This window comes from Mastacembelus armatus, chromosome 7 (assembly GCF_900324485.2).
Source record: "Mastacembelus armatus chromosome 7, fMasArm1.2, whole genome shotgun sequence".
Lineage (NCBI taxonomy): Eukaryota > Metazoa > Chordata > Actinopteri > Synbranchiformes > Mastacembelidae > Mastacembelus > Mastacembelus armatus.
The window spans coordinates 1,534,099-1,549,894 of NC_046639.1; the positions used below are offsets into that span (position 1 = coordinate 1,534,099).

The window sequence follows — 15,796 nt, forward strand, 5'->3', positions numbered from 1 at the left end:
TCAGTACAATCTGTGTAATAAAAGTTTAGCATTTATGTTGAAGAAGTAATTCAAACTTAATCATCTATCAAAACAGTTCAAGATCTTTTTTTATTAATTAGACCTGCTCTGTGCAAAACTTACAGCACTTTTATCTGTCTTCTCACATATTTAGGCCTAATCTGTGCAGCAGACTAGACCAGGAGGGACAGAACCAGTTTTTTTGCTGAGCTGTCTCTCACCTCCAGCTTAATATTAAACTGACAACTTTAAAGACAGTCTGCAACTGAGTTTACATGGCACTGCATGAGTGACAAATTAAAGGTCTTGTAAATCCTGCAGACTGTCTTATCAGCCTGCTCTCTGTGGGATTTGAAACAGACGCTCGCTTCCTCGGTCAGTGTGTGTTTGTGCCCTGTAGCGGGCTGTTAGCAGGGGAAACACATGTCCACATTAAGCAGTTTCACTGATCAAGCTGATATGACTGGAGATGAAAGAGTAGAGCAGGAACTCACCACCCCCTTCTCCCCCCACAAACACACACACAGTACCACTGGTGTGAGCTGTCAGCAGCAATACTCACCGGGTCTGCTTGTGTTTTCATTAAAACTATATGTCGGTTTAGCACCACTGCTTGCAACGTAAAATGAATTAAAATAAGTTGTTGCACAGCAATCCCAGCAAATACACAGAGAGACTGTTAAAGTAGATCTGACTGGTTTGGACCTGGGTGTTTGTGAAGCAAGTGATGTTCATTTCATCGAGTCAGAAGCACAAAGGAACTTCACCAGCTTTTGTAAATGTCTCCAGAATGAGAACACTGAACAGGAAAGAGAGGGAAGGAGGAAAGAAAGGGAGTGACTGATTACAGGGTATCGGATCAAATGGGAACCAGAGGCTGTGAGATGTCAGAACTGCTATAGATTTATACTTTACCTGCTCCCCTGAGATCTGCCACACATACACCATCCCTGAGCAGAACAAAAGAAATGGGAGAGATGTGAAAAAGTATGGGCACCAAGTTTTAGGTCAAACAGTGCAAGACGATTACTAAAAGACGCCCACAGAGACGAGTGAGAGATGGTGAACCAGAAAGTGAGAGGTCTGTGTCTGAGGAGAAAGCAGCAGCATCAGCTGGGTCTTATTTAGAGCAACCTTTTGTACTCTATACGCTTGTACATCTGCCCTCCGCATGTTGGACTGTAATGGGTGGGCTGCCCTTTTCTGCCTTTGCCCTCTCCTCAAATTGGCCTATATCTTTCTCTAGGATGCTGAACTGGCCAGACCAGTCTGTATATACACCCAAACTGAAAGGGTGCTTTGAGGTAAGAATTTCAGATTCAGTATTTAAGAATGATATATTCTAAAATGTTAGAATGAAACAGCAGCATGAGTTGTTTTGCAGCAGAACCACCTGTTTGCCCATTCAGAAGATCTGCTGCATCCTTGATACGTTTTCTTAAGCATCGGCTCCTGGAGCAGGAAGTTCTCCATGCTGGATGGCTTTGACAACACCGGTCCTGAAAACATGGAAACACAGACATCAACAAAGAAATATATTGTCATACCTGTGAAGATTCTCAGTCGGAAAGGTGAAGTTATCTAGAGGTTGAGTCTTGGCACCTGGACTTCTAGTTTATGGGTTGAAACGTTTCACTACTCATCCAAGTAGCTTCATCAGTCTATCGTCATATCAGCTGTGGCAGTAGGGCCTTTGCAAAACTGAAGAAGAGTGTGTTGAGAACAAGGATATACAAGAAGCAGACAGCTGCAGTCGATCTAGACCACCCAGAGTAGACCCATCAGAGCCCTCTATTACCACAGAGATATCCCCACAAGAAAAGAAGCACGTCAGAAGAACTGTCTATGTACAGTCTAAAGAATGAACCGTCCTACAGGAAACAGAACAACATGCAGAGGTTGCACTTTATGAAGAAGCAAAGTACAAGCAGCAATAAAGAAGGAGAAACCCGTCTCCATAATAGCCCATTAACCTCCAGCAACCACCATCACTCTGCAACATGCCCACACTGAAAGACAATTTAAGCTTATCGTATCATCACACACACACACACACACACACACACACACACACACACTCTAGTACCCACTGTGGTGGAGGGAAACTTTAGGATATTTGTATCAGGATTTGCAAAATGAATCAAATGTGCACAAAGCTCACTGCAGTTAATTGTCCAGGCTGTGCTCAATGGCTCCTTCATTAAACTGTGCTGGACAATATTTGTAGCTATAGTCCATTTTATGACAAAGGCCAGTGATGGTATAATATTTGCCTGACTCACTGACCAGTGGGGAACCATCGGGTAGAAGACAGACACTCGTTGGGTAGACTGCATGAAGTGTAACTGACAGACGCACATGACAGGCCATCATACCACAGTCCGCTAACTAACATACTAACATACCACAGAGCTGCTTACTGTTACTTTGACTGGAGGCTGGTCTGAGTTAGAGCCCCTCACCCCCTTTGTGGACCTCAGATCCTGATCTAAACCTAACTCCTGCATAAATCACAGCTAGCCAGGTGATTTCTGATCCTGCAATGTGTTTCTTCCCAATGGCCAACTTAGCTTATGTCTTGCTCTTTCTCACTAGCTCGGCCACTTCTTCTGGCTCTACCCACACAGGGTAAGTCACTTTTTAAGGAGCAGATGCAAGTGGCCGTGCCCCACCTGTGCGGAGTTAGAATAACTCTGAGCAGCTGATACTTTGCTAAGTTAAGTCTCCGGACCTCACAGACAAGGTCTCGTCTAAGCCCGGCTGTAAAATTCTTTATGGGTATGTCTATCACAATTTACATCAGGCCCGCTCGTACTGTACTGTAGGCTGCATCATCAGAGACGCGCTCTGCTTCTGCTGCTCCTGTACATATATCAGGCATGTGAAGATTTTCTTATTATTCTCTGTGAGTCCTTTGCAGAGTCATGACATGAGTGAGCTCATAAATTTATCAGCCACAGTAAATCACGAGCATGATAACATGCACCAGTTGGGACATGAGGAGCAGGCGGCAGGTGTTTGTGTGTGTGGCAGTGGTGTGGTATCAGCCCAAAAGTTTAACTGGCTCTATCTAGATGGTATTAAAAGGTCACATGAACTGTAAGTATGACTGTTTGAGGAGAAGCATATCCAGATGTGTGCTAGTATGCGTGCGTGCGGAGGCCTAATGGCTCTCAGTGACTTTCTGTGATCACACGACACACAGAACACACACACCACAGCAAAACAACACACAAAAGCTGTGTCAAAAGAAACTCCTCAGGCCCCCTCACAGGAAGACTCCATTACAGCGTGTGCTTCGATAAAAACGGTCCCCCCATCTGCCCTATGGCTTCTGATAGCCATCTCCTCCCCTCAGTGGGTTCCTACTCAGGCTGCACAAGTCTGACTGTATAACTCGCCCCCTGAGAAGCAACATAATGGACTTAAGGAGTATGTTTATGCTCCAGATAAAACAAATTTGCCCTTACTGAGTACCAGATTCCCCATATTCCTGGTGGGCACACACAAATTAGCACACTTTTAAATGTGTTGGGTAATCGCTAGAATAGCGGCGCACTCTGTGTGTGCATGTGCTTGTGTGCCTGTGGGAGGGATCAGATTTAATCATTTCCCTTGGTCACACAATAGAACAGCAGGAAAGGGAATCTGTTTTTTATTTTAGCTTTTGCTTGAAAATTAATACGTTGCCCAAATGTTGTAGTCTAATGTTGTAATGCTAATGTTTTTGTCAGTCGACTGAATCAATAGATAGACTAATAGTAACAACTCTTGTTCCTGACCTGGTCCTTCTCAGCATCCAGCAGTTGCACAGGCTGATGGCCACTGGAAGATGTTGTCACCTAAAGTGTTTTTAATGGTCAGATGTTGAAGCTGCGTCTGTCTTCAGCCAGAAAGCTATAAAGTGAGTGATGAGAGAGATATATATCCCTCTCTGTCCCAGAAAAAAGGCATAAATCCTAAGTTTTTAATGGCACTTAACATTTTAAGAAGACTGTGGCTTAAATGTGCAGCCTCTGTGCAGCCTCTCTGCCACATAAGGCTGCAATACTATGATGTCTTGTTACCCTGGGAATTGAACTGGGAGCCTGTTTTTTTCCATGCAGTTGCAGCAATCTCATCATGACATTATAATATAGATGAATGGCCTTGACCTGGCAGATCCTGCTCCCTCACTGCTAATAGAAGAGAAAAGTCATATTTCACTTCTTGTGCAACTTTGCTAGAAATCATTCTGAATTACAAGGCAGTGGTCGGTCTAAGAGTCGGACTCGTAGGCCAGTGAAAGAACCAATATGCCATATACAGTTAGCTCTCACACCTAGAGAGAACTAGTGTAGTCTAATACAACAGGAGATGTGACGACGCTCAGCTCGTGTTGAAACAGTTTTAGAGAGATGCTGATTCAATTCAAAGATCATTTTGAAGGCTGTGGTTTGTGTTGACGTTGAAATGTTGTGTCTTATACTGGCAGATGTTCGTATTATTTATATCCATTTATATCAGCGTGAGCTAGATAACAGAAACACCTCACTGGATAATGCAGCCTCCAAAAGGCCCTAAAGGCTGCATCAACCCCCCTCTAAAAGAATCACCTTTGTGAAGGTAGATTGGATTGCAAGAGTGTTACACTGCATTAGTTTTATTTTTGGTGTACCTATCAAATTTGCAACAGAGTGTCTACTTCTGTCGTGGTAGAGTGATACCTTTCGCCCTTTTTAGATCTGTCTCTATTTACTCTATCATTTCTGTAGCTCTAATCAGTCTCAGGATCAGCCTTGAGCCCCACTTGACCTAGAAACCTCACTAAATCAAATGCCTTGGCCTGGCAACACATTGGCACAGTGTGACATTTGCCCAAAAACCTCACAGTGCAACAGGAAAAGGTAGAGTAGTACAGAAATCTGTGGTTACCAGTTATTGTCAAGACCGTAGTGCTGCCATGGGAGGGTTTACTTTGAGCTTTTACAGCTCAGGTGTGATGATCTAGTTTGTCTTATCTCATGCCGTGAGTGGGAACTACTTACAATAATGCTCCTCCCTATAGACCATCTATCTATCTATCTATCTATCTATCTATCTATCTATCTATGTATCTATCTATGTATCTATGTATCTATCTATCTATCTATCTATCTATCTATCTATCTATCTATCTATCTATCTATCTATCTATCTATCTATCTATCTATCTATCTATCTATCTATCTATCTATCTATCTATCTATCTATCTATATGTCTATTGGATCATTGTCCTCTTGTAAAAGTCAGCAGGTTCTTTTCAGTTTCACTTTCTTGACTTCCTCCATGACATTGCTCTTTTTTAAATGTGTGTCTGCTTCCGGTTGGATTTACTTCTTCACTTCAAAAATCCCCAGATCTGTGAACAACTTTCCCCAGAGGGGCTGAAGCTTTTACACTGAGCTGTGCACAGGACTGGCCAGTTGATATTTGTGTGAGATAAACCAGACGACATGCAGAGTCTATAGCTGTTTTATTTCTGCATGAAAGGTTGACAAGAAAATATATGCTACAGGTGAAAACAACCTCAATGAACTTATTTGCGGTCACACTCCGGTACAGTAGGTGGCGCCAGCCCATACACACAAACGGAAGTACGAGCAGCAGCTGCAGAAAAAGAAGAAGAAGAAGCTGTAAACAAACTGCAGATTGTTTGTTCTCCGATCACTGATTTCTGATCGATCTGACGGCCGATACACAATATCATACTTGGATTTGAGGTGAGAAAATGCTCGCACTTATCTATCTATCTATCTATCTATCTATCTATCCATCCATCCATCCATCCATCATCTATCTATCCATCCATCCATCCATCCATCCATCCATCCATCCATCCATCCATCTATCTATCTATCTATCTATCTATCTATCTATCTATCTATCTATCTATCTATCTATCTATCTATCTATCTATCTATCTATCTATCTATCTATCTATCTATCTATCCATCCATCCATCCATCCATCCATCCATCCATCCATCCATCCATCCATCCATCCATCCATCATCTATCCATCCATCCATCCATCCATCCATCCATCCATCCATCCATCCATCCATCCATCCATCTATCCATCTATCTATCTATCCATCTATCTATCTATCTATCTATCTATCTATCTATCTATCTATCTATCCATCTATCCATCCATCCATCCATCCATCATCTATCTATCCATCCATCCATCCATCCATCCATCCATCCATCTATCTATCTATCTATCTATCTATCTATCTATCTATCTATCTATCTATCTATCTATCTATCTATCTATCTATCTATCTATCTATCTATCTATCTATCTATCTATCTATCTATCTATCCATCTATCCATCCATCCATCCATCCATCATCTATCTATCCATCCATCCATCCATCCATCCATCCATCCATCATCTATCCATCCATCCATCCATCCATCCATCCATCCATCCATCCATCCATCCATCCATCCATCCATCTATCTATCTATCTATCTATCTATCTATCTATCTATCTATCCATCTATCCATCCATCCATCCATCCATCATCTATCTATCCATCCATCCATCCATCCATCATCTATCTATCCATCCATCCATCCATCCATCCATCCATCTATCTATCTATCTATCTATCTATCTATCTATCTATCTATCTATCTATCTATCTATCTATCTATCTATCTATCTATCTATCTATCTATCTATCTATCTATCTATCCATCCATCCATCCATCCATCCATCCATCCATCCATCCATCCATCCATCCATCCATCCATCCTATTTGTCTGTTGATCCAGGACACACAGCTTTCTTTGTTCTGATTTTCCCTTTTATCTCAGCATCTTCTATCTGGCACATTTCTCCTTTTTGTTCACCTGTCATACTCCACCTTTTCCCAGAATGACGCATGTTGGACTCCTCAGAGAGGCTAGCAGAGGTCGTACCATACCAACCCTTCTAGAAGTGCTAAGCCCTGGCTATTGAAGTTGCAGCTGTTCTCTGGACCCAACTACTGGCAGCTTGCAACGCCCTTCTGGCGAACATCGAATGGTCCACGGGCCCTGGGATACATGCCTCTGAACTAACCCACTGGGATGTTTCACAGGAGCCCAGCTGGGAAGACAATGGGAGCCAAGAGGAAGGTGAAGGGGCTGAGGGAGAGCGTAGACAAGAGAAGCAGAAGAGAAAGAGATGATATGGGCAACACATGAAGAACAATTCAAAGTCTGAAGGTTCTGGTATGTGTGTAAAAAATAAAAAGAGATGGTGGGACAGTGTGGGTATATATGAGAGATGGGATGCATACAGGCACACCCTGCTTCCCTTTGTTCTCATACATCTATAATGGCAATCGATCATTTAAATATCATTTGTCTTAATGCACTACAGTTAAAGCATTAATTCCACGCACTGAGCAAATTTAAGAAATATGACTGTATATCTTATTTCATTTGACCAATTAAACCTGTTACCCATTAAGCAATATTACATTTATAGCAATTGTTTCCAGATTGATCATTTTATCCAGGCTACGCAGTATAAACTTAATTATTTTACTTGGAATTAACAAACAATTAGTGAATGAATTAAGAAATAATAAATAACCATTTAGCCATTTAGACATTGGTGTATTTTCCAACCAAGAAAACAAACTAAAGAAAATCAGCTGTATTAAAAAAAAACGACACACAGCAATAAAATGAACTATTTTAGTCAAATAGACGCCAAACTCATTTTAATGTTGAATTGCATTACACTGATGTGTCCGATTAATATTTTGACATCTCTTCTTCAGGTAATATTAACGAAGACTTAAACATCAGTTTAAACAAAAGTTACATTTCTCTGTGAATGGGTTTGCATTATTAGTGACCATGATTACAGTCATATTTATTGTAAGTCTGCCCCTATGATGTATCTCCAAGTTTTGAAATATGCATGAACAATCGTTAAAATGTTAAAATATCCAGTGCTCAAACATATTTGATCATCTGTGTTACCTTTACAAGTTGTGTTCCAGTGCAGCAAAGCACAGTTAAAGATCTTAATTATTCTCTCCAGATAAAACATATTTTTATTTGCTTTTTGGCCACAGTTGGGCTCTGGAGTGCATGTGCACACAGTTTCATGCAAGTATAATGTGGCGACCCCTGAAGGGAGCAGCCGAAAGGAAAAGAAGAAGAAGAAGATAATGATGTACATTCTGCAAAGTGTATGCTCATTGCCAAAATCTCATATTGCAAAATGCAAAATGAGATTGCACACTGCGCGAGCCATATGTAGTGAGGTCTGTACTGTACATGTCCCGGTCACTGCATGTCAGATTAATAGAACGACTAAATTCTCACTCATCTATGAGAGAAATTTAATAGGCTAATGTTTAAATTATGCAATTTCCCTATTGTTTCTTCAACCTATGACTTTCGTCTTCTGGAGTCAGGTTGGATTAGGTTAAAGACTCCTGCTGGCTTTCCCATGCGTGTTTGTTTTGTGAGTCCTGTTTATTTATGGAGAGCAGATCTGTGATGTTCCTATAATCTGCTTTTTCTTATTTTATCATTGTAACAGTCTCAGCCTCAATCTGTGTTTTATATTGCAAAGCAACTATAAACCCAGTGTGTTTCTTTAAGTCAAGAGCTGCTCAACATGTTCACAGACGTGGTCGAAATCCTCTGTGAGCTGAGGTGGTTTCATCCTGTGGAAAATCCTCGTCCCGCACAGCAATTTGTCTTTCTAGACGCCTCTGAAGGATGTGACATCTGAACCAAAGTCCATTTATAAACTACTTTCTTAACTTCACAAGCTGCAGACCTGATGCCTTGTAGAACCCATGATTTATTTTATTAACTGAATAATGTTTGCTAATGGAAATTAGAAAACCAACGGCTTTTTATTAATGACACGTCATTGGTTTAGGGTGAGGAGGATACAGAGGACTGGGGTGAATGGAGGCAGATGATTCGCTGTGGCGACCCCTGAAGGGAGCAGCCCAAAGGAAAAGAAGAAGAAGATTGGTTTACAACATTAATTATGTAAAAACACACAGTAATGTTACCACAATATTTAATTTCTTTATGTTTTATTAATTGTTGTAGTAATCTTAGTAATGGTTTTAAAATGATGATATGTCTTAGTAAATGCTTTAATAAGCATTAAAGGCAACAGAACGTGGGACCAAAGTTATGATTTAGTTCAAAGGTCTTGACAGTGAGTTGAGAAGGTATAATATCAGTAATTAGCTCACTGTTGAATTCTCTCTGGATTGAAACAAAAGCAAATTTACAGAATTTAGATGTAGATCAATGGACATTTAGATCTAAATCAATAAAGAAACAATAGAATTACAATAAAGCCTTGATTGTACACAAAGCTAAATAGACTGTAGTAGGAAAAAACTTAAAGAATATTAAATGAATAAAATCACAGAATAAAATAAAAATAGGAAAAGTCTAAATATATTTATAATAACAAGTAATATTGTTATACATTAGTGCATTCTATATAATATGGATAATCTAAGGAACATCCATGGTTCGGTTAGAGAAGATCTCTCTCCTCACACAGGAGAAAATCATCGTACAGGATTTCACCACAGCATACCTAAATCTAAAACATGCATGACTCTGCTTATCCAGTAGAGCAATCTCAGTAGTGTAGCAAGTTTATTACCTCGTCTCATGCTCATCAAGGGTCAAACAGGCCCCATATAAGCAGATAGATTGCATCCAAGATGACCTTCTTCCTTTCACACACACACACACACACACACACACACACACACATGTCGGATGGCCAGTGTGGTATTCCTCCGTTAGACCTAATGGCTTCTAGTGTTCAAAAGACAGAGCCCTAACTCATACTGACAGGACAGATTAACACACGGGACTTAAACGTGAGTGGTACAAGTCAAAGGTCAATACACAGATGGAGATGTAAACTGCTTGTCGGTGTGGGTGTCTATGTCTGAGAGGAGGAGCCCTGCCATGTTTTGTAAATCCTGTACTGTAACTTAACCAAATACAAACTGTAGAAATTGTATTAAACTTTACTTGATGAGGCCAAAAAAAAAAAAAAAAAGCTCAAACACCAATTAAACAATTTAAAAATATTTATTATGTTTAATTCTGTTGAGGATACAATAGCTATGTGTGAATTTGCTCAAAGAGCATTTCCATATCAGAGCAGTGACACCCAAACACACACAAAACACCTCGAATCCATACAGGATATAAAAACGACCCTTTATTGTTGTTGTTTTCTGAAGAGGAGTGCAGTTTAGACAGAATCCGTCTGTTGCACAAATCGCCTGAAAAAATAAGTGTGTGCCAAAACGACCTCACGGACAAAGGTTAAGACCAGTAACACAAGGCTGTGTCCATTTCCCTGAAGACACTTTGCCTTTGGGATGTTTTACACCACGTACTTTAGCCAATACGCTGCTTTTTCCTCTTATGCTCCTCATTTCACACTCACCTTTGTCTTTTGTCTCCACCTGCTGGATGAAGAACAAACTAAAGCTTTTTGAATTGAATTGAATTGAACTGAAGGTTATTGTCATAAGGTCATGTGTTTGGGCAACCGACTATCTATCTGTCCGTCCGTCCGTCCATCTATCTATCTATCTATCTATCTATCTATCTATCTATCTATCTATCTATCTATCTATCTATCTATCTATCTATCTATCTATCTATCTGTCTGTCTGTCTGTCTGTCTGTCTGTCTGTCTGTCTGTCTGTCTGTCTGTCTGTCTGTCTGTCTATCTGTCTGTCTATCTGTCTATCTGTCTATCTATCTATCTATCTATCTGTCTATCTATCTATCTATCTATCTATCTATCTATCTGTCTGTCTGTCTGTCTGTCTGTCTGTCTGTCTGTCTGTCTATCTGTCTGTCTGTCTATCTATCTATCTATCTATCTATCTATCTGTCTATCTGTCTATCTGTCTATCTATCTATCTATCTATCTGTCTATCTATCTGTCTGTCTGTCTGTCTGTCTGTCTGTCTGTCTGTCTGTCTGTCTATCTGTCTGTCTATCTGTCTATCTGTCTATCTATCTATCTGTCTATCTATCTATCTATCTATCTATCTATCTATCTATCTATCTATCTGTCTGTCTGTCTGTCTGTCTGTCTGTCTGTCTGTCTGTCTATCTGTCTGTCTGTCTATCTATCTATCTATCTATCTGTCTATCTGTCTATCTGTCTATCTATCTATCTATCTATCTGTCTATCTATCTGTCTGTCTGTCTGTCTGTCTGTCTGTCTGTCTGTCTGTCTGTCTGTCTGTCTATCTGTCTGTCTATCTGTCTATCTGTCTATCTGTCTATCTATCTATCTGTCTATCTATCTATCTATCTATATGTCTATTGGATCATTGTCCTCTTGTAAAAGTCAGCAGGTTCTTTTCAGTTTCACTTTCTTGACTTCCTCCATGACATTGCTCTTTTTTAAATGTGTGTCTGCTTCCGGTTGGATGTACTTCTTCACTTCAAAAATCCCCCAGATCTGTGAACAACTTTCCCCAGAGGGGCTGAAGCTTTTACACTGAGCTGTGCACAGGACTGGCCAGTTGATATTTGTGTGAGATAAACCAGACGACATGCAGAGTCTATAGCTGTTTTATTTCTGCATGAAAGGTTGACAAGAAAATATATGCTACAGGTGAAAACAACCTCAATGAACTTATTTGCGGTCACACTCCGGTACAGTAGGTGGCGCCAGCCCATACACACAAACGGAAGTACGAGCAGCAGCTGCAGAAAAAGAAGAAGAAGAAGCTGTAAACAAACTGCAGATTGTTTGTTCTCCGATCACTGATTTCTGATCGATCTGACGGCCGATACACAATATCATACTTGGATTTGAGGTGAGAAAATGCTCGCACTTAGCTCAGGTTCACATTATGTCCAGTAGTGAAATGTATTTGCTTTGGTTTGGCCCCGTATAGCGATGTTTTCTGTTTAGTCCATTCAGGTTAATAATAGTTAAATATCTATACAGTGACTTCAGAAAGAACCTTTCGCTTTGGGGTCTTTTATTTTATTTTCTAGTCATTTGTAATTGGAAATGTAAAAGTGGCATTTTCGCCCATCACGCCACACTGATGTTAAACGAAACAGGCTAGTAAAAGAAAAACTAATGCTAGTTTTAATAATAATTTATTGTTCTCTTTGGAATTTAAGAAGGTTCTATTAAAAATAACCTTTCTAAACCTATTGTTTTGTTATTGGTTGTTTATTTTACAAACAGGCGTCGAAATGTTCATTTTTAAAAAGCTGGAACCAACAATATGTATTTTTGCTTTAAAAATGATTCAAGCTTTTGGTCAGTTTTTTAAATAGTTGGGGATTTTTTTTTTTATTCAATCAACTCCTCAATTAAGTGATAACAGACTTGATAAGTTAGTATTTCTTGTGAATTTATCAATATGCTCTTACGTTTTTATAACTTTATAACTATCCACCTTTGTTTTTAGAAGTTTTAGTATTGTTGTGAAGCAGGCTTTTATTTTGTAGGCTGGATAGCTTCATGTGTGTGAGCATAGATGTTACGACAGCGCTCTATTATTAGGTACACTGAGTTAAAACTAATGCAGTCTAATCCAACAGTCCTGCAATAAATCTTCTCTTCATGAAGGTTCAGTTTTTGTTGTTTGTTGTTTTTGCTACTGTTGAACTTCACTTCTGTTATTTAACTTATCTCCACTGAAATAAATGGGGTGGACAATAAGAAAAACAAACTTCAGTATAATGCAGTTCAATTCATTCATTTTCGTTTGACTTCACAAACTCCTGACCTTTGTCTTTTTTGTTTTTTTGCATACCCAGGGATGGATCCGGGTCGACCTCTAGAAGTGCTGCATGATAGTCATGGTTGTCATGATGGTGTTGATGTCACATCCTGGGTGTCAGTGTGTCCCAGAGGTCTTTGGAAAGTCCAGCTAAAGCAAATCCACAAGGAGAGCCAACACACTGTTTATAATTCTGGAGATGTTGCATGTATGGCGCTCTTTAACATTGCTAATATAAATCCATTATCTATTTTCAGTACACATTTTTAGGACAAAAATTCTTCAGGTTTCTCCTCATCTATTTCATATAATGTCTCTGTTCTAGCACGTCCGTCTGGCTGCTGTCCAAGGATGGGTTCGCTGTGTCGAGTCCGCGTGCAGCTCAAAGCTAACACACATGAAATGGAGAATTCAGTATCTGACAAAGCAAACGAGGAGCTGTCAGTTCAGCCGGGCCAGTCAGAAGCAGTAGACACAGCCTTCCAAAGACGCCAGGACTCTGTGCTGCAGGTCCCTCTGGGTCACTGGACCACACTGAGGCTCGGGGAGGGTCAGTGTGATGTCACAGAAGCATGTTTGGAGAGTATGAGAGCCAGAGAGAAATGTGAGGTAAAAGTGACATACTGCATTATGTTTTTACAGAACTCTATCCTTTCATCATCTATATTGCTTATCCTGAATATCTTTGGACTGTGGGGAAGCAGGAGGACTTGGAGAAAACACACACAGACATAGGAAGAACATGCAAACTCCACACAGACAAAACTATTTTCTTTATTTAAAACCTCATTCGTCTTCTGATACTTTGATATTTTAGTCTTGTAGCACAGTCATAATTCATTTAGAAAATACATGCCATAACAAGATTTCTGCCTGCATGTATTTAATTTATTTCTCATATGTTTCCCTCTATGATAATCAGCCTGTGGTAATAGCAGAGTTATGTGGATGACATTGTTGGAGCACTGGTACATTAAGCTGGCGGGCTTAAAGTAGACTTTGTTATGACATGGTCCTGCCAAGTTATGCTATTATGTTCATAGCATAAACAATTGTTATTGTTTCCTGCTTTCATACACTATACACTATAAAAGCTATTTGGTCAATAAGCTATTAGGCTGTTGAACAGAAGCCTTTAGTTAGGAGAGCACTGAAATGAGCTTTGACCCTACTATTAAAAATAAGTATTTTCCAAGTCCCAGTGACAGTTTCTCTGTGCTCCCCTACAGAATGTTCAGTGGGCAAAAACAATGTCTCTTGCACACTGTACAGATAATTGAATATTTTATCATTCCTCTTGTTTTTAATGTGCAGTTGATAAAAAGATTTTTGAAAAATGTACAGAACAAGTCTAATTATTCTGTTTTGCCACTCAGATCCTGATTTCTCCATTGGATGATGGGCCAGCTGTCTGTGTTCGTAGACCTGCAGAGGAAAATCTGCCTCTATGTGCCACAGTCGAACTCCAAGCTTTTACATCAGGCAAGGAATCATGGGAGATGTCGCCTGGTGAAAAATGGGAGTGGGTGAAGTCACACAAGGAGAGAGGTGGTGTTAGATTTAGGGGTGGAGATCTGTGGGGAGCTGCAGACAGCTACAGCCGGGCCCTCAAACTCCTCATCACTCTCTATGGGCATGTTAGAGAGGTTGAGGAAAAAGGACAAGAGCAAGAAGCGAGCGAGCAGAGAGACACAAACACTGGTGATAAGACACAGCATCTTTTTTCAGCTCGTGAATTCAGAACCATCAAAGCAGAGCTCCACTCAAACCTATCCTTGTGCCAGCTCAAGCTGAATCAACCAGAGCGAGCTAAGGCCGGTGCAGCTAAAGCTACTCAGCTAGAACCTGGTGGGGCTAAAGCCTGGTACCGGCTGGGCCAGGCCTGCCAGATGGTGAATGAGCTGGAGGAGGCCAAACAGGCGTTTAGTAAACTTCTGGAACTACAGCCAGAATCACCTGCTGCTTTAAGGGCACTTAAAGACATTGCATGTAGAGAGAAGGAGTCAGATGTGCAATTGGGACTGAGGCTCAGTAAAATGTTCAGCTGAAGATTTAATATTATCAATTCTAATTAGAAAGGTATAGTTTTTAGGATTGATTGTTAACTGGAAGTGCATCTACAGCCACTGTCTCAACTCACAAGCAGATGAGTGTCTCTTCACTGCCTAATCCGTGAGTGGCCTGAATGTAACTTTAAAATAAAAACATTTCAAGACTTCCTTTGGAGTCATTCGTGTTCAGTCATGGTGAAATTCAGTGGAGAAATAAAACATTGCTTATTCTTGTACTGAAGTACGAGTTATAGGTATTAGAGTATAATCTTTTCAGGCCGTTTTAAGCTTTCACTGGACTTCTATATTGTATTTTTAAATCCACCATTTATACTAATTATTTGTTCATTCTTTTACAGATTTGTATTTTTATACAAAACCTTAGATAATGTCATTAATCAAATAATATGTATTTAGTAGTTAATATTAAACATATCTCATGCAAAGAGAAGTTAATATAATTATTTTTAATGTATAGATATATAAAAATACATACATTCTTATTTTAAACATTTTATTTAAACATGTAGTATGAAGGTGTCACTGGTTAAAAAATTTAAAAAATTGAATATTATAATACATTATGGTGTAACAGTCACAGGGGCCGTTTTTCTGCAAGACTTAAGGCACATTTTTAATATTTTAGGTGCATGTTTTTTGGCATAGTTTTGCTTGTAGTTCTTTCTGTCGACCACAAGGTGTCAGTCTGTATAAGACTTTGAATAAAGCTGGTGGTCTACCTACACGGGCACGTTACAATGAGTCAAAATGCCGAAACCCGGGATCGAACCAGGGACCTTTAGATCTTCAGTCTAACGCTCTCCCAACTGAGCTATTTCGGCGCCGTAGAAGTGTATTACGTAGATTTTTTAAAAATGTCGTCTAGGTACGTATTTGTTTTCTGTTGTGTTAATTCTATCACTTTCATTGCTACTTCTT

At 39.8% G+C, this 15,796-nt stretch overlaps 1 protein-coding gene and 1 non-coding gene across 2 annotated transcripts; one reads left to right on the top strand and one right to left on the bottom strand.

Annotated features, from left to right (window-relative positions):
• The first annotated feature begins 11,573 nt into the window (after positions 1 to 11,573).
• fkbpl (FKBP prolyl isomerase like) lies at positions 11,574 to 15,024 on the top strand. Its single transcript, XM_026332376.2, has 4 exons — positions 11,574 to 11,882; positions 12,844 to 13,014; positions 13,132 to 13,415; positions 14,183 to 15,024. Exons 2-4 carry the CDS (start codon positions 12,846 to 12,848, stop codon positions 14,852 to 14,854), a joined length of 1,125 nt encoding a protein of 374 aa, XP_026188161.1. The 5' UTR covers positions 11,574 to 11,882; positions 12,844 to 12,845; the 3' UTR covers positions 14,855 to 15,024.
• A 602-nt stretch (positions 15,025 to 15,626) lies between these two features.
• Positions 15,627 to 15,699, bottom strand: trnaf-gaa (transfer RNA phenylalanine (anticodon GAA)). Its single transcript has one exon. It is a non-coding gene; the product is annotated as a tRNA-Phe (tRNA).
• Positions 15,700 to 15,796: the final 97 nt, after the last annotated feature.

Coding starts and splice junctions, on each gene's coding strand:
- fkbpl (XM_026332376.2), top strand. CDS start 12,846: ATGGATCCGGGTCGACCTCTAGAAGTGCTGCATGATAGTCATGGTTGT. Junction 13,015..13,131: donor TAATTCTGGAGATGTTGCAT/GTATGGCGCTCT, acceptor TCTCTGTTCTAG/CACGTCCGTCTGGCTGCTGT. Junction 13,416..14,182: donor GAGCCAGAGAGAAATGTGAG/GTAAAAGTGACA, acceptor TTTGCCACTCAG/ATCCTGATTTCTCCATTGGA.